The sequence below is a fragment of the Camelina sativa genome, chromosome 7 (genome assembly GCF_030686135.1).
Source record: "Camelina sativa cultivar CO46 ecotype springtype chromosome 7, ASM3068613v1".
Lineage (NCBI taxonomy): Eukaryota > Viridiplantae > Streptophyta > Magnoliopsida > Brassicales > Brassicaceae > Camelina > Camelina sativa.
Genome location: NC_141886.1, coordinates 17,278,349 through 17,300,838, shown reverse-complemented (window position 1 = coordinate 17,300,838; position 22,490 = coordinate 17,278,349). Strand labels below are relative to the sequence as shown.

The 22,490-nt window shown below is 33.8% G+C and overlaps 2 protein-coding genes, 3 long non-coding RNA genes, 1 other non-coding gene and 1 pseudogene across 22 annotated transcripts; 3 read left to right on the top strand and 4 right to left on the bottom strand.

Moving 5' to 3' along the window:
* Positions 1 to 1,365: 1,365 nt before the first annotated feature.
* TRNAS-AGA (transfer RNA serine (anticodon AGA)) lies at positions 1,366 to 1,447 on the top strand. The gene has a single exon. It is a non-coding gene; the product is annotated as a tRNA-Ser (tRNA).
* A 411-nt stretch (positions 1,448 to 1,858) lies between these two features.
* On the bottom strand, positions 1,859 to 3,673 carry LOC104701178 (uncharacterized). Its single transcript, XM_010416827.2, has 4 exons — positions 3,366 to 3,673; positions 2,756 to 2,831; positions 2,486 to 2,658; positions 1,859 to 2,169 (listed from the first exon to the last, which is right to left on the bottom strand). Exons 1-4 carry the CDS (start codon positions 3,476 to 3,478, stop codon positions 2,094 to 2,096), a joined length of 438 nt encoding a protein of 145 aa, XP_010415129.1. The 5' UTR covers positions 3,479 to 3,673; the 3' UTR covers positions 1,859 to 2,093.
* A 457-nt stretch (positions 3,674 to 4,130) lies between these two features.
* On the top strand, positions 4,131 to 6,270 carry LOC147941338 (uncharacterized). Of its 16 annotated transcripts, none has more exons than XR_015562068.1 (7): positions 4,131 to 4,589; positions 5,005 to 5,117; positions 5,212 to 5,247; positions 5,371 to 5,439; positions 5,717 to 5,788; positions 5,874 to 5,912; positions 5,997 to 6,270. It is a non-coding gene; the product is annotated as an uncharacterized LOC147941338 (long non-coding RNA). The 16 variants fall into 16 exon arrangements; XR_015562069.1 differs by having other exon boundaries at positions 5,212 to 5,260; XR_015562064.1 differs by having other exon boundaries at positions 5,212 to 5,294.
* Positions 6,271 to 7,197: 927 nt separating this feature from the next.
* LOC147941337 (uncharacterized) lies at positions 7,198 to 8,385 on the bottom strand. Its single transcript, XR_015562077.1, has 3 exons — positions 8,247 to 8,385; positions 8,098 to 8,141; positions 7,198 to 7,972 (listed from the first exon to the last, which is right to left on the bottom strand). It is a non-coding gene; the product is annotated as an uncharacterized LOC147941337 (long non-coding RNA).
* Positions 8,386 to 10,865: 2,480 nt separating this feature from the next.
* Positions 10,866 to 12,855, bottom strand: LOC147941336 (uncharacterized; annotated as a pseudogene). Its single transcript, XR_015562060.1, has 4 exons — positions 12,747 to 12,855; positions 12,176 to 12,224; positions 11,785 to 12,081; positions 10,866 to 11,621 (listed from the first exon to the last, which is right to left on the bottom strand). The product of XR_015562060.1 is annotated as an uncharacterized LOC147941336 (transcript).
* A 380-nt stretch (positions 12,856 to 13,235) lies between these two features.
* LOC109125632 (uncharacterized) lies at positions 13,236 to 14,972 on the bottom strand. Its single transcript, XR_002032737.2, has 3 exons — positions 14,561 to 14,972; positions 13,773 to 14,046; positions 13,236 to 13,668 (listed from the first exon to the last, which is right to left on the bottom strand). It is a non-coding gene; the product is annotated as an uncharacterized LOC109125632 (long non-coding RNA).
* A 431-nt stretch (positions 14,973 to 15,403) lies between these two features.
* On the top strand, positions 15,404 to 19,505 carry LOC104701177 (uncharacterized). Its single transcript, XM_010416826.2, has 8 exons — positions 15,404 to 15,722; positions 15,833 to 16,420; positions 16,487 to 17,584; positions 17,651 to 17,975; positions 18,058 to 18,313; positions 18,399 to 18,615; positions 18,689 to 19,035; positions 19,117 to 19,505. Exons 1-8 carry the CDS (start codon positions 15,591 to 15,593, stop codon positions 19,244 to 19,246), a joined length of 3,093 nt encoding a protein of 1,030 aa, XP_010415128.2. The 5' UTR covers positions 15,404 to 15,590; the 3' UTR covers positions 19,247 to 19,505.
* Positions 19,506 to 22,490: the final 2,985 nt, after the last annotated feature.

Genomic DNA, 22,490 nt, shown 5'->3' with positions numbered 1-22,490 from the left:
AGAAAGCTTTTTTAGCTAGCCCAAACAAACTTCTCCTGAGTATTGACAAGTGAAGAACAAATGACTGCGAGATTGAAGGGGTTTATGACAAAAAACACAAGAGGGATCTACAACAACAACTTAACATTCTATCTCTCATTGTTCAGTGATATATTTTTTTGCAAGCCAGACTAGAAGTAAAGTATTTGGGCGTATGTAGCGTGTGAGAACCACATGCGTTTATTCCACTTTAATTTTGATTTTGCCTCTCGAATAGCTTCTCAAGTGTCCTTTGTGCTGAACTTTGTTTTGAATCGATCTCCCCTTTCCCTTTCAAATCACTGTGTCATTTGTCTCGGTTAATCATTTAATTTGTAGCGTATGCCTTCTAAAACTATTTCCATTTGATTTACAGTCTCAGTACAGTTTGTCTAATATCAATGAGCTAGCCAAATAAAATTGGTTGATAAAATGTTTGAATCAGCCAAAAAACTAATTTATACAGTGTATGATCATGATTTCTATTCATGTTTTAAACATCATCGATCCTAACTAGTAATTATATTTGACCCCTGCTGTTAATAAACCAAATTAAAAGAAAATATAATCTAGTATGATCAGCAAAAGCTACTTCAATCATATGTTCATATCCCAGTTGATTTTGAATAGAACCTATAAAATCTTCACAATGTTGTTAAAAATGTATCTATCATTAGGTGATGGTGGGGGATCATCAAGTTGTCTATAAGAGAATCTGTCATATATGTGTTGTGTGGTGAAAAGAGATAACAGAGTGGACATAAGTGGGGCTATTCACAAGTGGCTTTGAGTCTTTTTATTAGCAAATTTATAATTTCTACCAATTGAACCAAATCTACACGATCCAATCCTTGTTTGCTTGTCGGCAAAAATAAACCCTTTAAAAATGCAATAACAAGTAAGGAAAATTTATCTTTTAGCCAAGGCAAATAAAATCCATAGGATAGTGATATTTGATTTTTTTGTAGGGTTCACAAGAAATAGCTAAAATCGGTTATAACTTATGAGTCGATCACCTTAATAGTATTACTATTTGATCGTCATTATCAAAAGAGAAATACAAAATTTGATAATAAAGGAAGAAATCATTACACGTAGTCATGTATGTGTCTCACTTTGTCTGCTTCTGGTCAAGTTTTGCGTAAAGGAAGAACCAAAATCTTTATTTTAGTTTCCAAAAAAAAAAAAAAAAAAAAGGAAGAACCAAAAAACAATACAGCAAATATTTCTCACTTATGTCATTTTGACTCATTTCCACGTATTCGTGTTATGTCTCATTCTCCAAACCAAACGTGTTGGTTTTTTGATACTGATATAATAATAATATTTGAATAAATGAACAAAACAGTGGACGTGCCGGAGTTTTTATCGGGCATGACTAGAAATCATGTGGGCTCTGCCCGCGCAGGCTCGAATCCTGCCGTTCACGCTTTTTTTCTTTTTTCTTTTGGGTAGCAAGTAACAACGAAAGATAACGTGTCGTATGGGTTCCGTTAGAGCTAGGAGCCTCGGATAATAACCGAACCAAGATTTTGACTGTTCGGTTATACTTTCTTAACCGATATGCAAAATGGTAACTTTACGTTGGTTCGGTTCTCGATTAATCGAAGTATATATTTATTTTCTGAATAACTGGATTATACATCAACTAGACCGGTTTTGCCAAAATTTACGTCAATAACCAAAGACCTTTATCCAGTTACTTTCAGTATTGAATTTCAAAACAGAGATTAACCAAGAACCACACCGAACCAAATTTTATGTTGATTAATTTCGGCAGCATTTTCAAAATAAAAATAAACCAAAAAACCAATGTAACTGAACCGAAATGAACTGAAAATTCCCTGGGCTAAACTCTTGATCAACATATATCTCCCGTAGGGATGTGAAAATTAAATTGTTCTACATTGACTTTTATTATTACAACTTTGAAAAGTTTTTGAAAAAGAAACAAAGTGACAAAACTGCAAAGATTATTTTTATCACACAAATTTTGTGGACAACTTACAAAGACAGGTTCCAATGTAGACTTAAACAACCCAGAGAATCTATCATCAACCTTACAAAAGGGTGGCTCAAGAACGGATCAGAGTGACACCAAACGAGATGGTACAAATCATGAGACCTAGCAAACCCAAGAAACCGTACTTCCTGCAACATGTAGATTACAATGGTTAATCGGAAAACTCGAGTCAGAGATGAAGACGTGGAATCATGTCGAAGTAGATTCAGAATCGAGAAGAGAATGAAATGAACGAAGATGGGAAAAGTCGCAAATGGTCAAACAAAGAAAATTTCTAGAAAAAAACAAAGAAGAGACGAAATGATTTTATCGGTAAAAAGCAGCGATGCAACATTATATACAAGTATAAACTCTTAACTATCCTATGACTTAAAAGTTAAAACTAAACAGAACTAAATCAATAATGATAGTTAACTTTTTTTTATGGAGGATAAAAGAACAAACCCGATAGTGAGACGCTTCATGGGATCACCAGTAGCGTAACCTTTGAAGTAGAAGAACCGGCTAACGTTGTAGACCAAACCCAATACAGCACAGATACTAGGGTGCTTCATACCACCAAGAATCATCAGTATGAAATACATTGGCATCATCTCCAAAGAGTTTTGGTGTCCTCTCTGCAAACCAATAAATTCATCACATCTCAAAACAAAGCCGTTAGAAAAAGAATACAGGATCACACAAAAAAAGGGGGGGGGGGGGGGTTTAACAAACCTGAACACAGTTAAAGAGCTTAGCATCTTTGTTTTCTGACTCTATAGCATAGAGAGTTGGATACGGCACATTGTACCTGCATCAGGATCATTGTTTCATAGTGAATTAGTGACCAATCAATAGAAAAAAAAAAAAAAAGAGTCTCAAAACTGTAAGATGAACAAACACAACGGATCCATAATCCTGGTAAACTACACATTGCTTCTCAAACGAAATCGAACAAAACAAGGGATCAGAATACAAAATCCAGTTTACAAGTACACAACAGATTTAGAATCCAGCTAAGTTCAATCAACATGCTTCTCAACTTCAAATTGGAATCCTTCTAAGTTCAATTAACATGCTTCTTAACTTCAAATCGAAACAGATTCAGAATCTTATACACAAGCTTATCAACTTAGCATCGAAACAGATCAAGAACACCAAAACAATGACTCAAACTACAAAATCCAATTGTACAACTAAGAACATCAAAAATCAATGAAATGAGTTCAAACTGTAAACAATAGATTTCAATCAAAATTTCTGGAAAATTCGAAAGAAATCGAGAACGATTAAGATCGGTGTGGATGGAAGCGCAACGATCTAAAGAGTGTTTTTAGGTGGAAACCTTTTACGAGCTTTGCCGACTTGAGCACCCATCCAAAGGTTGAGGAAACAGTAGAATACGAGGATGATGACGACATACCCGTACTCTTTTGGTAAAAAATCTGTAATCGCCATGGATGGTTTTTTTTTTTTTTTTTTCGAGGTTGAGCTTCTGATTAGTGATTAGTGATTAGTGATTAGTACTCCTGGGCTTAAATCGAGATGATTTGAGTCAGTCGGCCATCGTTGTTGACCAAAGAAAAAACGTGGAAAGAGTGGGCAAATTTATATTTGATTTTGTTTTAAGGACTTTGTCCAAAAAAAAAAAAAGGTTTTGTTTTTTAAGGAAATTATAAAGTATTAAGTATTAAACTTACAAATATTAAAGTATAAATATAATAATAAGTGCATATTATTAAACTCTCTCTGAAACGTTTTTCCAAATGAGTTTTTGTTTTTTCAAAACTCAGATCTAGATCTTAAGATCATTTTAATTAAGGAAATTATAAAGTATTAACATAAATTTAAAATTTAATAATTATATATCTGACAACTCAGATTAGGAACAGAAATAAGTAATAGCAGATTAGTCCTTTTTTGTAATATGATTTCGTAAGTAGTTTATCAATTAAAATACTCTATACTATACAACAAAACATAAAATTATAGAATTTACAATTTCTAAAATATAATATAAAATAATAATGAAAAATGGATAAATATATATATATATATATATATATTTTTTTTTCTTGATAAATGATTATGCAATTTTTCCATTTTATTTGTGTAAAAAATTAACAACCGGACAAATTCAATATAGAGTTAATTAAAATTTTAGGCATTTGTCTTAGAATGCCTCTCGTTTTTAGGCACTTCACTGTTGCTCATCTCTAAAACAAGCACTTCTCATCTGTCTAAAGTCAATTTTGCCCTTCCGAAGGTGACGTGATTGCATCTTCGCTCTCAACCCAATTCACTCTTTTTAATCTGAGGGTTTACTGTTGGCAAAAGAACTGTTGGTTGAATTTCGTTCTTCCTCTAAATTCTAATCGGGAATCGATGACTTTTAACGAGCCATGGCCGCTGCACGATCACTAGTATCCGATTTTATGGGTCTTCTTCGTCTTGGCTTCCATCTTCTAGATTTAAGGCGTTTGCGTTTGAATCTTCGTCTCCTCCGTCGGATTTAGATCTCTGGATCCAGTCTCGCGGCAGCCTTCTTCGATGATCATCCATCTTGCAGGCATACTCTCTCTCTCTCTCTCTCTCTCTCTCTCTCTCTCTCTCTCTCTCTCTCTCTCATATACTTGTTGCTGGAGTTAAATCTGATTGCTATTTCAAACAAAATCAGAATCTTGATGAATGTTTGCTAATTTATTGTAATCTCTAAGAATTTTTTGATAAAATCATGGTGAAATGATAAAATTACATATTCTTGTTAGATATGTTGCGTGAAATGATAGTATTAAGCTTCTCTTAATGTAAATTATTATGATTAAAGGGTGGAATTATTTGTGTTCAAGGCTCTGAGTTTTAGCATATGGTTAAAGTTGGTATACAATTTATTCAATGTCTGAAAGATCTATATAAAGTACATGATAGTAAGTACCAACAATCTTTGAGCTTTTTTTAATTAGGTCCTTAATCTTTGGTTTTAGACTTTTAGTCATTGGAGATGTGAGAGGAAGAGAACTAAAGGTTGGGCTCGAGCTTGTGAGTGACTGGAAACACAAGACACAAGCCAAGGCTGTCTTGTTTGAGCAACTTAGAGGTAAACAACATCAAAACCAAATGCATCGATTTTTACAAGTGTTAATGCAGCAATTGGTTGACCAAAAATGTTTTGCTCTTTTCTCGTAATGAAGAACTTGGCATTCTCGTTGGAAATGCAGGATGTCATGGTAATGTTTTCAGGTTAAAACCACCAATAGTTTTTTACAAAGACAATGTAGGTGAAATTCGTATTATGTATGACTTCAAATATATTTTCCCCTAAAGATTTTACAACATTGTAATTTCACTAGGTGGTGTTCATGCATGCCTGCTTCCTTTGTGATAATGAAGGTCTATTGTTCAAACGTTTAATTGCTAAGGTAGTTAAATATATCTATTGTGTTGGGGTTCCCCATTTACAATCTACTAGGGTTTAGTTTTAAACACAAACACGGTGCTAAACTCGTTTCCCTTGGGTTCATTCATCCCTCTCGGCTTTAGGGTATAGTTTTGAACACAAACATGTTGTTAAATTTGTTTCCCTTGGGCTCATCCATCTCTCTCAGCTTTAGGCTACAGTTTTAAACACCACCGCATTGTTACATTGGTTTTACAAGGTTGGCTTTAACGTATATAGTTTTGAACACCATCACCCAGAAAGCATCATGGCGCCTAGATGCACAAAATTTTGAGATATCTCCGACATGTTGTGCATGTAATAGTCGCTAGGTTAGTTATAACAAGCATTATAAAGATGTTATGCTTTGGAAAGGTCTATACTCCTAGTATAATATGTTGATCTGAATTTGTGTAGATGAAACAAATGTTGAAATCTCTTCATCATCCTCTAAAGGTACAACAATACATTAATTTCACTTTCAGGGGGAAGTGTTCACTTCTTCCTCTGGTTTTTCTCTGATAACCTCCTTTGTATCAGCCAATTTCTACAGATACGTTCATAAAACATGGTGAGATGGACGTGGATCAAGAAGAATGGAGAGCTTCTCACTTTATCTCCCAACCAAACATATGTGTCTGTATTCCAATCCCAACATGAGAAGTTAATCTGAATTCCAAAACACATCATGTATTTTACCGATTTCTTTTAATGGCTAAAAAATTGTTATAAACGTCTTCTATGTGTACACCAAACAATGTTGGACAAAAATACAGAAATATGTATCATGAATTCAAAGACTTGTCTTCGGGGATCTTTTCTTCCTTGGATGTCTAATTGGTACTATCAAAATGTTCTACCTTTCAGGTTTATTACATTTTCAAGTTTACTAGAGGAGTTGGTGGCACTACGCGTAGTTTATATTTTATAAGTATTTTATTATATGAGTAATATTTTGATAAGTTTGAAAAATGACTTTTGAATGCAATAGTTACCTTTTTTTTTTTTTTTTTTTTTGCAATAGTTACCTTATTAAACAATAATTTTGGAAATAATCAACTTAAACTATCCCCGGCATTGTGGTTCATATGCTAGTTAATTGTGCAGTTTGATGTTGAGAATTCTCATCCAATCATAAGCATTTTAAAAATCTCTAAACGTATTTCTTTAATTAAGAGGTATTGGTATCATATCTAAGATTCGAACAATCTGTGGAACATTAGGATTTCATATTAATTCTTAAATGTAACTGAACCAAACTCTAAGCTTAAAACATTCCATTATTTTAGCTAAGATAACAACGAAATCAAGGTGTCACGAGCACCTCGGCTAGCCCCAACATCAGTAGAGTAGTGGCACACAGATGACAGAGCTACGACTAGAATCATGGACAAAGAAGCTTGATTTGTAGCTTCTATTGCAGTGACTATATATTTTCTTTTATATTTTCTATATAGTGAAAATAAACTGTTTGAGATGGTCTTAGAGAATCAAAAGAAACAAAATTTTATAGTGTAACATTGTTTTAGAGAGTAACACTTTACAGCCATAATAACTTGAGTTGGGAGGTTTTAGTTTTACCAATAAATTCAAATTGATGTCTTTTGAATGACAATAACAAATGTATTCATTGTTTAGCCGTTTTTGGTCTCTTTAACTTTGATGTTTCTGTAATTATATTGTCCAGTCTACGTCTGATTATCTTTCAATCTCCAATTCACATTTGTGGAAAAGAAAAACGTGTTTCGAGATGGTAATATTTATTATGTTGATCATCACAGAAAACAAGAGAAGCTTGAGACTAGAAGATCTCGAAAAATTGAAAGGCCAATACAAACCCACACACACAACACATTAAAACCTGACTAGATGGTACACTTGTCTTATACATGTCACAACGATCTCTCTTCTCACTTGTTTAATTTGTCTGAACATTATTTTAGCTAAGATAACAAAGAAAATGCAGAATTGCCTAGGCCACCGAATGGCGCAACATTTTGGTTGTATCTCATCCTCATCTAGCGACCAACTTCACAACTTGAGAACGATAATGAGACCGTACTAGTTGAGCGAACTGTGAGAGGAAAAGGTGAGATGTAATACATAGGAACTGGCATCTTCTGCGGAAGCTCAGGCCAAGTTGATTCCAAGTTCAGGACTTGGATTGCTTGTCTTATAGAGGGCCTCGAGTTTCTATCAGGGTGACCACACCATAACCCCACAACAACAAGACACTCAGCTTGTTCCCTATTGAAATCTTCACCTAGTTTCTCGTCCCTAGCCTAGCTGACATAAATTGTTGTCTTCCATACAGATCCCACACTCTTTCCACAAGACCGACTTTCTTCCTGTGACAATTTCTAGTATACTAATTCCAAAGCTATATATATATATGTCAGACTTCTTGCTGGCCCTTTCCGTCATCACATATTCAGCCATTCAGGTGCCATGTAGCCAAAAGTTGCGGCTAATCCTGTTATATCCCAGTCGTATAAACAATCTTTTAAAAATGTGACCTGGCGGATAAATCAATTAAAAAGTGGATGACATTTCAATCCTCTTTAAACGTTGCAATTATAGACAACTGAGAGTCAGAGCTAAAACTAGAGAAAAAGATTAATGTGGGACGTGATCAACTTACATTTTGCATTACTTGAACATTTATCCATTGACAACACTCATAGCCTTAGATTATGTTTCACAAAAGGATGATGAAGATGAGTTAACGAAACGAACAGAGAATCATTGATAAAGAACTCCAAAGGGCATGAAATTAGGGATTTGAAGCACCTGGGTTTATAGAAAGAGAGGGTCTTTTCCATCTTATAGCTCCCCATTCCATGGCGCAAACTTCGTTCCCAATCGACTAATGAAGATTTCACAGGAAACGAGTCGCACCGAATCCCTAACCTGCTTTTTTGCTCGTAATGTGTGAACCGAATCATATAAGGTCCTGTTTTGTGTGATTCATTCAAATGATCCATGCAAAAGCTTCATCCACGTCATTCATTCGAATGTCAAATGACTCAACAAAAAAAACAAAAAAAATGGTTCATTTGGATGATGCATCTGAATGGAAATGTGTTTGTTTGGTTATTTTACATTCTCATCTAAATGGATTTGATTAGAATAATGACTAAAATACCCATGTTTTGATCTAACAATTTTTTACTCTTAATCTTAACCATGTTAATTTATAACATAAATTTGAAACATTTATAACATACCAAGTTATTTTTGACATTTATAAATTTTCATTTTCATGAAATACAATTTTTACAATAGAAAGACCAAAATATAAATTTGAAACCATGTTGTTTTCTTCCTTTAGTACCAAATCCATGTAATCATCAAACTCCCAAATGTTTCCTGCAAAACCAATGAACAAATTCAGAGTTACTTAGAGACTGCAAAAATCTTTGATGAGAGCATGACAACAATCTGCAGAGTAAACATCAAACAAATCTGCAACGAAGGACAAAGAAGAAGATTTGTTCTTGTTATCAAACGAATAGCAACACCACTCTATAGTGGGTAAGACAAAGACTAAAGTAACGTTAAAGGCCTCTCTATATAAAAACCACAACACCACTCTCACAACACCACAACACTACAACACTACAACACCACAACACCACAACACTACAACACCACAAACCGTAGTTTGATAACAAGAACTTCACCCACCTTACCTACGGTTCGTTCTCACAAGCACCACAAAGTCTGCACATGACTTCTGATAAAATTACTAAGAGACTGCCAAAATCAGAACCAAAATAAAAAATGAGACTGCAAAAACCAGAACCAAAATCAAAAACCGAGCACAAACCTTCTAATATGGAACTCTAGTTCCTTCTGCCATCTCCATAGTGATAGAATCACGCACATCTTCCATCATTCTATCACCAGCAAGTACGTATGGAACATGTCCATCGTTTTCATCACCATGATGTTCATATGATTCCACCACTTCCCAATGTAAAAAATCAATATCATCCTCTTGTGAATCTCTGTTAAAATTATGGAGAGCTATTGTTGCTGTCACAATCTTAATCCATTTATTCAGCTCATACTTAGGGTGCTTCTTGTCAAGAATTCTCCATTTGGCCTTCCAAACACCAAAGGTTCGCTCAATTATCGATCTCAAACCAGAATGTTTACGGTTAAACAGCTCCCTACTGTTGGTCGGTGGTCCTCCTCTGTTGAACTGGTCTAGGTGATATTTAACTCTGCGATGAGGGCCTAGGTAACCACTTCTAGTTGGATAACCTGAGTCGACTAAATAGTATTTTCCACGCGGAGGATGGGGGAAATAAGCTTCTTGTGTAGCACAATATGTTAGCACTTTTGTGTCATGTGCTCTCCCAGGAACTCCAACATAAGCATAAGTAAATCTCATACTGAAATTGCATATTGCAAGCAAATTCATTGTTGTTTCTGCTTTTCGACCTCTAAATGGCTCTACATTCCCTGATGGAGGACGAACTGGCACATGAGTACCATCAAGGGCACCAATGCAGTATCTAAAATAAGGCATATACCTGCTATGATCTACTAGAAAAGGACTAACACTTGTCAAATCTTCCCTTGTAGGTTTCACTATATCTGCTGCGAGTTTTAATAGAACACTTAAAACCTCATCCAACTTCCTCTTCACTGTATCAAGTGAATGTTGATATCGCTCAGCTATGACATGTACTGTTAGATCTTGTGCAACCATGTCTAATAACATCGCAACACTCTCTTCAAGAAAAATATGGCAAGATCCCTCTAACTTATACTGTTCCCTTAGCCTCTTACATAAACTCCTAAATGTTTACTGGTTCATGCGTAGAATATCAAAGCATTGTACCTTAGACTCAAACATAAACCGCTGCACATGACGCAATCTTTCAACTTTGTTTGTCCTCACTAGTTGTCTGTCAATATTAACTTCCTTCACTCCCTACATTTCTTCTATAAGAGCATACATGTAGTTTTCCTCCTCTAATACCAAATCCATGTCATCATCCTCAATCAAACACCTGAACGTTTCCTACAATTTGTTTCTCTATATCACATTCGAAAGCATGAAACTTAAACAAAACCCAAAACCAAAATCTAAATAAATGAATCATTCGTACCTACATAATGAATAATCTGAGAAAGAACTTGAATGAAGCTAGAGTAAAAGGCCTCCAAAGATTGCTCCTCAGTTCCAGGTGATAGACCTGTGACCAAAATTAGTAGGACATTGGAAGACAATCTCAAATAAACATCATAAATCTCACATACACATCATAAAATCTCAAATAAACATAATGAAATCTCAAATAAACATAATAAAATCTCATAGGAAATTGAAAGTTAAACATTAGAGTTTACATAAAACATACGACAATACTGGTAGATACTCACACTAGAGTTTATAGAAAACATACGACACTAGATATTAGGTTTACAAAAAAAATAAAAATGTTGAGAACTTTCTCTAGCTTCGTTCATGTCATTGAAGGCATCTTTCTCTAGCTTCATTCATGTTTTCTCATGCATCCCTGCTTTCACCAGTTGCAAACTCCAAGTAGAGAACCTTATTCTCATCATCTTCATAAAATAAAAATGTTTGACGATTAGAATATCTTGCTTCAGATGCTGAATTGATGCTCTGTATAAGGGAGACCACATTCTTATAGCAGGCAGAGAGTGTAGAGCCTTCAAAGCTCAAAGCTGGCAACAACTAAACTCAGGGTGGCTCTCTATTATTCGAATCTTGTGGGAAAGAATATTGTCCCGTGATTGAACATTGTTCTTAATCACTTATGCTACACCTTCTCCTGCTTGTGCAGACCTTGATCTTTTTCTATTAGCCCTTGACTTACTTGAAGATGAGGGACCAATGTTAACAGTGGAAACAGAGGAACCATTACCAATATTGCTCTGAGTAGGAAGGATTTGCCTTGATCCACCATCATCATCAGGATCAACATCTTGAGTAGGAAGGAATTGCCTTTCAGTATCATCATCAGGATCATCATCTTGATTCAGATGCATTGTGTCTAACTGCTCTTCTCCTTGTTGTGCAGACCAACCCTCAGCTCCACTGATATGAACTGTACCAACGACTTTTTCCATCGAATCCACATTTGCAAATGGTTTATCTTTTATCTTCCTAGCTCATGGAAATTCCTGAACAAAACAATGAGAAATATATTAAACTTAGTGCATAAATCAAAACAAGAAGCTTAAGAATAAGTTTAAGAATAAATAAATGCAAGCGCAGAACAAAAAGCTTAGACAACATCATCACTCACAAAATAAGTTTTACAAACCAAATAAGAAATCTACATACCTTACATCGGTCGTTCCACCAGTCATCAGTCATGTTTATGCTCCCATTTGAATGATAACCAAGTCCAGTTCTGTTGTGAGTAAGTTTCTTGAAAGCTTCGTACTGCTTCTTGCAAGTAGTATATTTGATCCCAAATTTTTTCCAAGGATGTCTTTCCCCATATACCTCATAAAACTTATCTATGATCGATTGTCTTGCAGCATCATTCACATTCTGTTTTCTTATATTTCCTTTAAGCTTCTCATCAATTCTTAGTTGGAGATAGAAACGGGTTTGCTCATCACTCCATGCAAGATTCTTAAGTGATATAAACATACATTTTTGTAAAAAATCAATCTACACTATAAAACTGCAATAACTAAAATATGAGTTTAGAGGGGAAGATACTCACATCAGTGCCAGGGATAGTTGTCATTGTTTTTCTGAAGAAGATCTATGTCCTACACACACAAAAAAAAAACAAATAAGCATCGGTCATTGAAGAAACAAACAAATAAAGTATAGCAAAGAACAAAATTGTCACATAGAGATATAAATAAACACAAACCCATGTCTAAAAACATTCACAAGACCAAGCCAAATTCAAATCATTCACAAGATCAAGCCAAGTTCATTGAGACATTTCATCAAACATGTGGTTTGCATCAAAAACTACAAGCTCTAGACTCATCAAACATGTGGTTTGCATCAACAAATACAAGCTCTGGACCTAAAACACTTCTAATCATTCAAACATGAACTCATTTCAAAGTCTAAAGCAGTATCACCTAAATCATAATTCTCAACTCAAAGAGAGAACAAAACAAATTTGGACAAACCCACCAGCTGAAATCGAAGGAAGCAGATGCAGAATCAAAAATTAAGTATAGCAAACAACAAATGTTACACAAAGTTCGATCAAACACCAAAATCTGAGATGATCGGAGCTGTTAGAGAGATTAGAACTGTTATTGAGATCTTACCAAAACGATGAAACGAGAGAGACAATGAAACGATGAAGAGATTCTGAGAGAACAAAGCTTTGTTGAAGCTTTGTTGAAGCTCAGCTCTCGAGAGCTTCGTCGAAGGAGAAGAGCTTCATCGAAGGAGAGAGGAGAATAAGAAGAAATAAGATATTTTTGGGTTGATGTAATTCTTTGGTTTTATTCAGGGTATTTTTGACATTTTCAAATTTTGGCTGAATCAGCTCCATCTAACTGCACCAATGAGACTTAGCTAGTTTTTTTTTAACTTTTTTTGGAAAAGTTTTTAAAAAATCATTTAACTGATTCATCTAACTGATCTGTTAATTTGGCATAAACAAACATCATTTTTCATCTTCACTTAGATGATTCATCCCAGTGAAGAAACGAACAGCACCTAAATCGACGGGCATCTCCATTGGGAGATCATTATTTTGAGGCTCTTATATTTTTTTAGAATTAAAAAGTGTACTTTTACAAAATAAGAACTTTTTGTTTGTTAATTAAAATTAAACTCCTCCAATGTTAAACTCTTATTGGAGTTCTTTATTTTTAAAAAATAAATTTAATCAAATTGTTGGCAACGGCATGTTATGGGCATTTACATAGATTAAGTAAATGCAAAGAATATGAATCAAAAGGTTCCGAATCAATTGCAGTCAATTCTAGTGGTGAAGCTTCAGTAATAGTCTGTGATGCATTTGTTGCCTCTGCACGTCGTATCTCAAGCTTTGGTCTTTTACGGCTAGCCTGGACATCCGAGTTAAAAATGTCTGAACAATACACAATCAGCCTCTTGTGAAGCCATTACCTCATTCAGCAATTCAATACTCTCTGCATTCACTGCATTGTTACATTTTTGTACCAACAAAGGAAATGAGTTCTCAAGCCAAACCGGATCCATGTATTGTTGCAAAATCATCTGAACAAAAATTACACAAAGCCGAGAACATGAATACAGAAGAATCAACAAAAAAAATATTCTAGACTTCAACATCAAAGACAGAGAGAGAGAGAAGCATATACTATGAAGCTTCACAAGCATTATCCCAAGATCATGATAACTTGTACTTCTAGTAGCTCCCATTGCAAATTCTTTCCAGATTATTATGTCTGTAGCTGCTTCAGCTACAACCTGCAACATCAAATACGTTGGATTATTCTATTGAAGACAGATGCACGAACCACAACTCCAAACATCATTTGATTCCAGCCTGATTCCAGCCGGTTTCCCTCTTAACGTCGACAATGGCCAATCCGCTTTGGCACATCTGATTCCAGCCTGCCATTTCCCTCTCCACTACAACACCAAAGCATTAACCATATGAAAAAAATATTCACAAGATTCCAAATTCTGAGAGCTGTAAATGCAGTATCATTAGTACCTTCACCCACAAAGCAATAGGTTCTGCGATAAGATATTTCACTTCTTTAAACCCAGGACTTATAATATCACACAATTTTGCAATAAGAACAGAGAAGAAACAAAATATAATAATAATCAAACACATTACTCAATATCAATTGCTTTTCTAATCAAATTTAACCATAAGAAAATTTCTAGTAAGGCAAGAAATTTTCAGACATACCAAGGTCAATTATTACGTAAACATTGTTGTTAATCTAACAATTCAGATCTTACAAAGTAAACTAAAACCCTGAATTCTACAAGAATTGATAAAACCCCAATATGGGATTAATAGAGATATGTATAAAAAAAGGTTGGTCCATAGATGGGATCAAGTACCAATTCGAAGATCAATAACATGACCTATCAACAATAAACCAGGTGTGTGGTGAGAGGGTGAAATTACCATGAGATGGAGATTGGTTAATCAAATTGTCCAATAGCAGTGAAGGTAAAGCTTCGATTTGATGGAGAAGACTCTCAACGGTTTCATATCCACTGATGTCGTCGATTGATCAGAAGCTCTGATTGTTTAATCAACATAACCGACTGAAGATTGTTTAACCACAAGCTTCGATTGGAGATTGGTTAATCAACGGGAGCAAAAAAAAATGAGAATTTTGCGATTGAAGCAAAAAAAAAAATCTCTTTGCTTCTGATGTGTAAATATTAATATTTAAAAGATAGTTCAAATCGTCAAATTAATATTTACACTAAGCCGAGAACATGATTACAGAAGAATCAACAAAGGGTGTTGCTGACAATAAAGATGACTTTAAAAATGCAGAGTTAAAAGATAGTTTAAATATTAATTTGACGATTTGATTTTGGGGAGAGCTTAATTAAGTTAACTGTTAGAACCAAATTTGAATAAAGTTGTAAGTAGTACTATCTATTTTCATTTTATTTTTCTTTTCTAAGATAAAGTCAAAATATTTTTCTATCATACATCTTAAAATATTAGAAACCGAAAATTTCGTAAGAAATTCTGAAATTTATTGATTTATTGTTATTGCATATTTTAAGGTTAGTTGATACAATTTGATAATGAATATAGAGATTGTGTCATATGAAATTAGAAAGAAAAATCTCAAAAAAAATATCTACACAAGATATGGACATAAAATCGTTGCCAAAAAGAAAAAAGGATATTAAACATAAACTGAGATTATTAAAAAAAGAACATTAATTGAGATAATAAAAGTTGTATGTTTTGAATTTTTAAAGTAAAAAGTAGTATTGGTCCTTTCCTAGGAGGAAAAAAAAAAAGAACCAGTTTTTGGACTTCCAACACTCCAACCTTTGGTCTTTCCTCGTCACAAAGTATCTCTTTATCTTCTTTTGGACAATGAAGTGTATCTTCTCGTTCTAAAAACAACTCTTTTGATCAAAGACATAAAAAATCGAGAGGTCTTGTAGGAACAGAGTTTTGAAAGATGCAGGAATTGTGGGGGGTAGCAAAGGAAACTAAGAAGAAAGAGAGAATCATCAAAGGGAGAGATTTAGTCGATGTTGTCTTCTCTTGGTCTCTTCTTGATGTTCTAAACTCAAATCTTTACGAAGGACAGGTTCTGTATTCTTCCAAGTCTTTAACTTTCGGGTTTTGTTTATAAAACTTAAAATATATGCGTACTTTATTTTGTTACTATATGGATTTGGTGTTTTTTTTGGTTATTAGGTTGGGAAAATTCCTAGCACGTTCACATCTACCAAAGAGTATTTTGACTCGTTTGTTAATCCCATTATTGAAGAAACACATGAAGCTTTGTTGTCGAGTATGAGAACGTTACGCCGTGCACCAGCTTTCAAGTTTTGGGAAATCAAGCCAGCTGAGAAAGATTTTAAACCTCCCAAGGATCTTTATTATAAGGTTACTTTGCAGATGATGACTGGTAGCAATACGATTAATGGAGGTCAAAATCTGCTAGAGGTTAATGATCTTATTGCAGTGACAGATAAGAGACCTATTCGAATCGATGACTTGAGATTTTCCAATGAGCCTCATGTGTTAGCTCTTGTTTGTGGAGTGAACGAAGATAATCCACATTTGATAACTATTTTGGCTTCAAAACCCATTATTTTCGATGATGATGACGACAATGGAACATTGACAAAGAGAGGAAAGGGTCAGAGGAAAAGCTTAAGCGTCTTTGGGGTTAATCTGATCAACATGATGACTAATATTCGTATTTGGACCGCGTTGCATCCGAATCTAGAAGGAGGAAACTTGAAGCTTATCTCAAGAGTACTCCAAAGCAACAATGAGGTAAATTAAGTTATATTTTAAAACAGAACCAAAGTCATATGTTGAAAATGTTCTTATCTTGTGTAGGTTGATGGAGGAAGTTGTGTTGCCTGTAAAGAAAACAGTAAGGGTGTAGCGTCACATCACTCTACGCGAACGCTACGTTCATTCAAACTGAACACATCTCAAGAGGATGCGATTTTGCATTGTCTAGAAGCTAAACGTTGTTACCATTCCAACAACATCAAACTTATATGGGGACCTCCCGGCACAGGGAAGACCAAAACAACAAGTGTTCTGCTTTTACACCTTCTGAAAATGAGATGTAGGACATTGACTTGTGCTCCAACTAACATAGCTGTTTTGGAAGTTTGTTCAAGGCTTGTGAAATTAGTCTCTGAGTCGTCATTGAGGTTTGGTGGGTATGGTCTTGGAGATATTGTGTTGTTTGGTAATAAAGAAAGGATGAAGATCGATGACCGTGAAGATCTTTTCGATGTTTTCCTTGAGTACCGAGTTGAGGAGCTTTACAGATGCTTTATGGCTATGACTGGATGGAGGGCAAATGTAAAACGTATGATCTGTTTGCTCAGTGATCCGGAAGAAGAGTTTCGCCAGTACAATCGCGTAAACGAAACCAACCTCTCGTTTAAGGAGTTTGTGCAGGAGAGGTTTAGCAGACTAAGAAAAGAGCTGCAGCATCAGTTTACTACTCTGTGCATGCATGTACCAACTTCTTTGCTCTCCTATCGAGTGGTGGAGAAAATGAATCAGACTAATTACCTCCTTAGAGATATCGCGGTTTCTGATGTGATGGGAGATAGTAATGAGTCTTGTCATGGAAGTATGAAACATGTCCTTAAAGAAGATGAAAGATTGGAGAATGATTCAAGAAAGCAAGATTGTCTTGAGATGTTGACATCGATTTGTGAAAGTATCAATCTTCCAGATTTCATATCGAAGTTGGAACTTAAAGATCTCTGCTTGGCAAACGCATATCTGCTTTTTTGCACAGCATCAAGCTCTGCCAAGTTACACATGAGTACTCCAGTAGAGCTTCTTGTGATCGACGAAGCTGCTCAGTTAAAAGAATGTGAGTCAGCGATTCCTTTGCAGCTACCAGGACTTCAACATGCTATTTTGATTGGTGATGAGAAGCAGTTGCCTGCAATGATCCAAAGCAAGGTTTGTTTTGTTACTAATTAGTACAATTCTTATACACATTCACCTTACTAAACTAGTTATGTGCAGATTGCTTCAGAGGCTGATCTTGGAAGAAGTCTGTTTGAGAGATTGGTGTTGTTGGGGCAAAATAAACAGTTGCTGAACATGCAATACCGGATGCATCCTTCCATTAGTATTTTCCCAAACAGAGAGTTTTACGATATGAAGATTTTGGATGCTCCTTCTGTGAGAGTGAGAAGTTACGAGAAAAATTTTCTTCCGGAGAAAATGTATGGGCCGTACTCTTTCATCAACATAGCCTATGGAAGAGAACAGTTTGGAGAAGGTTACAGTTCGAAAAACATAGTGGAAGTCTCTGTTGTGGCTGAGATAGTCTCAAAGCTTTACTCAGGTAAACATATTTTTTGATTCTTGATCAGTCTTAAAAGTTAGAGTTTGATGTTGATTCTATGTTTTGTAATGTAATATTTTAGTATCAAGAAAGACGGGAAGATCGATCAGCGTAGGTGTGATTTCACCTTACAAGGCTCAAGTGTTTGCAATCCAAGAAAGGATAGGCAAGAATTATAATACTGGAGGGTCATTCACAGTGAGTGTTAGGTCCGTAGATGGGTTTCAAGGTGGAGAAGAAGATATCATAATAATCTCAACTGTTAGGTCTAATGGTAAAGGAGCAATTGGTTTTTTATCTAATCAACAAAGAACCAATGTAGCATTGACACGGGCTAGGTATATCTTAACACTTTCTTAGTCCCTTATATGTTCATGTGAAACCGTTTTGGTTTGCTCTTGAGTCAGTTCTTGTTGTTTGTAGGTATTGCTTATGGATTCTTGGAAACGAAGCGACTTTAACGGGAAATAAGTCAGTGTGGAGGCAGTTAGTAGATGATGCGAAAGCAAGAGACTGTTTCCATGATGCAGAAGATGATGAGTCATTAGCTAAGTGTATTGAAAGATCAACAACAGCACTTGATGATCTTGATAAGCTTCAAAACAAGAAGCTTATTACATTCGAGAATTCGATATGGAAGGTACGTATGATGTATAACATAATTTACTTTGCTTTAATTCATCCTCTGATCTTTTATTTTTATGTTCCGACAGGTATGGCTTAGCTATGAGTTTTTGAAATCTCTGGAAGCAATAGTAGACTCTGAAATTAACAAAAAGGTTATGAGCTTTTTGGAGAAGTTATCTAATGGGAAGGAGCTTCGACAAGAGGTTGAGGTAGAGTGTGAGGATCTGTGGAGGCAACAGGAGATTGATGATGGGCTAAGCCTCATTTGGGCAATAGACATTTTCAAGAAAAACAATCACCATGTCCAAGTTTTGAAGATCTGGCAGGTTCTGCAATCTTCTGATGTTTCTTGTGCCACAGAACATCTAGAGAAACATTACAGGAGATATACGAAAACCAAGATTAAACGGTGCAGATACGTATGCTCTCAAGGGTGAGTTAGTTAAACTTTTGTGGCGTTAATTAGACTGAAAGCATGGGAAATTTATGTTTTTATGTTTTCATATTGATGCAGAGATTTTTTTATACCGATGAAATGGCCGGTCGATTCCGATTACTGCACCAAAAAAGATATCGTATGCGACGTTTCAAGATCTTTTGCATTGCTGAGTGTTGTGGAGGAAGAGGAAACTGTGACTCCTTGAGATCAAGTAATGAGATACCAATCAAGTAAAGCTTCTTTAGTGAGTCCTTGAGATTTTAGGAGTTTCTTAAAGCAGACATATGAATCTGCTTCTTTTGCCGTTTTGTGTCGTGTTGTGAATTCTTTTTCGACAATATCTTTTGTTATTTGTGTCAGAACAGAAATACTAATAGGGTTGTGTGTGAGGATTCTAATCCTCTTCCCGATACTAAGAAATCATTTGGACTGCGGATTTAGCGGATGCTTTGTTTTAAACTCCATATGGACTGTGAATTCACTATACACCTCATTGGGGGTTCGTCTCTTAATTATACAACCAAGTTAAAATCACAGAGACATAAAAAACTTAGAAACGTGTTCCACTAGGTATCCCAACGAGTTTAGACAAGCTTATTGGCCTGGATAATCTCTGTCTCAGACAAGTTTTAGTTTTAGACTTTAAATGTTTGGTCTGTAGATATATATCAAGGTGGTGAAGAACATGTGATACATTGTATCGACATTGAAAAGTGACAACGTGGCAGGTAGACAAACCAGGTACTTCCATACTTAACTAGTAAGAAATGGTTGTTATGTGTAAAGAGAGATGAATAGTAAGTGGCTCTGTGTGGGGAAAGCTATTCAGCTACATAAATAATAGTATTTAATATTTTGATTAAAAGACTAAAAATCCAGAATTTTTTTTATTTTTTTTTTTTGTAAAAACGAAAAAAACAATATAGTAATTAATATTTTGATTAAAAATATAAATAATGAAAAAGATAAAATGATTAAAAAATATGTTGTTTTATTTTTTAATATAATTTATAAAAATAAAATATGATTTAAAACATAATATATAAAAATAATATTCAAAAACTTGTTTTTTTTCAACATTCAAAAAATTGTTTATAAAAATATTATGTATAAAGATATGATTTAAAAATATGAAGTTTAAGATTATATAGTTTAAATAAGTTTTATTAAAAAATAATGTATGAAATTATAACTAAAAATAATGTATATAAAAAGTATTAAAATAAGATTTATGAAAATATAATATAATATATAATAATATGATGGTAATTTTTAATATAATTTAGGAAAATTAAAATGTATAAAATATGCTTTAAATATAGGAGTTTAAAAATATGATTCATAATATGATTTATAAAAAATATAATTGATAAAAATATGACTGAAAAAATATAACTTAAAACAAATCTGTTGTCACTGTATTTATATTTTACATCTAATAAATCTATTATCAAACACCAGATTTTTGGAAGCAAACAAAAAAAATTGTCATAACATAAACAAATCTGCCATAACATATGGTATTCACATAAGTCATTTTAGCAATTTTTAAAAAAGTTATAAATCTGTTATCAAACGACATATATTTGGTTAAATTAAAAAATCGGTTGTAACTTAAAACAAATATGTTATTACTAGAGGTCAACCTAGTAATTATTTTCCTGTAAAAAAAATCTGTCATGTTACGACAAACATTTAGTCAAGAAAATAAATCTGAAATAACAGTGGAAAATAAATCTGCCAGATATTATACAAATCTGTCATATATTGTGAAAGTCTGTGGTATCTTTATAAATAAATCTGTCCTAAAAAATAAATTTGTCATCAATTATAAATTTGTCATAACTTTAGTTAAAAAAATCGGTCTTCCAAAATAAGTCTGTCATAAAAAATCTGTCATATAAAAATAAATCGGTTGTGCAAAAACAAATCTGTCATACACAAATAAATCTGTCACAACTAGTCTAGCAGACTTTTGAAAATATTTTGATTTTCTTTAAAAGAAAATCTGGAAGGATAAATTTTACTTTATTTTTTTTCCTAACAAAGCAAAAAAGGTATTTTTGAAAAAAAAAAAAAAATAACCCATCTAATCCTCACATTTTATGAGTTACTTTAGTAATTAACCTCTTAATTTGGGTCAATCTAGTTTTTCTCCCATATATATATGATATAGATTAATATCATTATTAAATGTTGAGTTTAATTACTATTAGGGGAAGGAAATTTTTTTGGGGTTTTAATTTTAAAAGATACAAGATTTTATAAAACAAAGAAAAAAAACTAGTTTACGAAACTTCAATTTTTCTATAGTGATCTTTTCCAAATTTTGGTTAGTTTGAATTTTTTTTATTGAGGAATACAGAATAAATAAATAAATATAGAAAGAAAATAAATAAAATGGATATGCGTCAATTCTAGAACTGATACAAAGTATGAGCTTTTGAATTTTGCGCCAAAAATGAAATTTGTCGCTAAACTTATCAAAACCAATGCAATTACAGTAACACTAAAAATTAGTGTCAATTGAACCGAAGCCAATATAATTTTCGTCGGGCGATGTTAAGTTGGTTCTCAAACCGACATCAATACTTTTGTGTCATTTAATAACCGACGTTTTATATTGTCAAATTTAAAGATTTTTCGTATAATATCTTCTAGATATTATGTTAACAAAATTTCTCTAACTGTTTTCTTAATCGAAAAGGAACAAAAGCTTAAACCAAAATTTATATAAGATCAACTTTCGAATTTGAGAGAGAGCCATTTAAGCCATCACTTATGACCACATTTATTACATTTATAAGTCTTTTATATTGTATCATATTTTTAGGGAGTTTATAATTATAAGTCATTAAAAGTATGAGTTTATAATTATTTTTGCTTATGTTTTGCTAAAAATTTTCTAATAGTTGGCTTTTTTTATTATATTTTGTATTGCTTTTTTGTTTACCGTTTACACAAAAAGGTATATATACAAAATATACTGGCTCTAACAAACTCTTCAGAGAATTTGTAACCATTGTAGAAGACTGTAGAACTATACAGTTGGCATTTTAGCTTTTGGCGTATTTCAGTGCATGTTCCTAATCATCATCAAGCTTTTCCCCACATGCGAGAGAAATTCCGCAATCACGATGGCACGACAAGCATTAATGTTAGCAGGAGTTTTCAGTCCATCATGGTTGTTGCAAGTCGGGCTAATGGAGTGTGGTCATTTGGAATATTTGGCATAGCAATTTGGACATTAAAATGTCTTTTTTTATCTGTGGAATCATTATTTCTCTATAAATTTTTTCATGTTTTAGTAAACTTCTTTACATTTTTACCATGGAATGCCTTATCAACAGTCAAGTTCAATATCTACTTAGTCTATAATGCACTTAAGGATTTGCCCGTCAATGTCATTTACCTCGTTAATAACAAAAACATAAAAAATGCAATCTTTT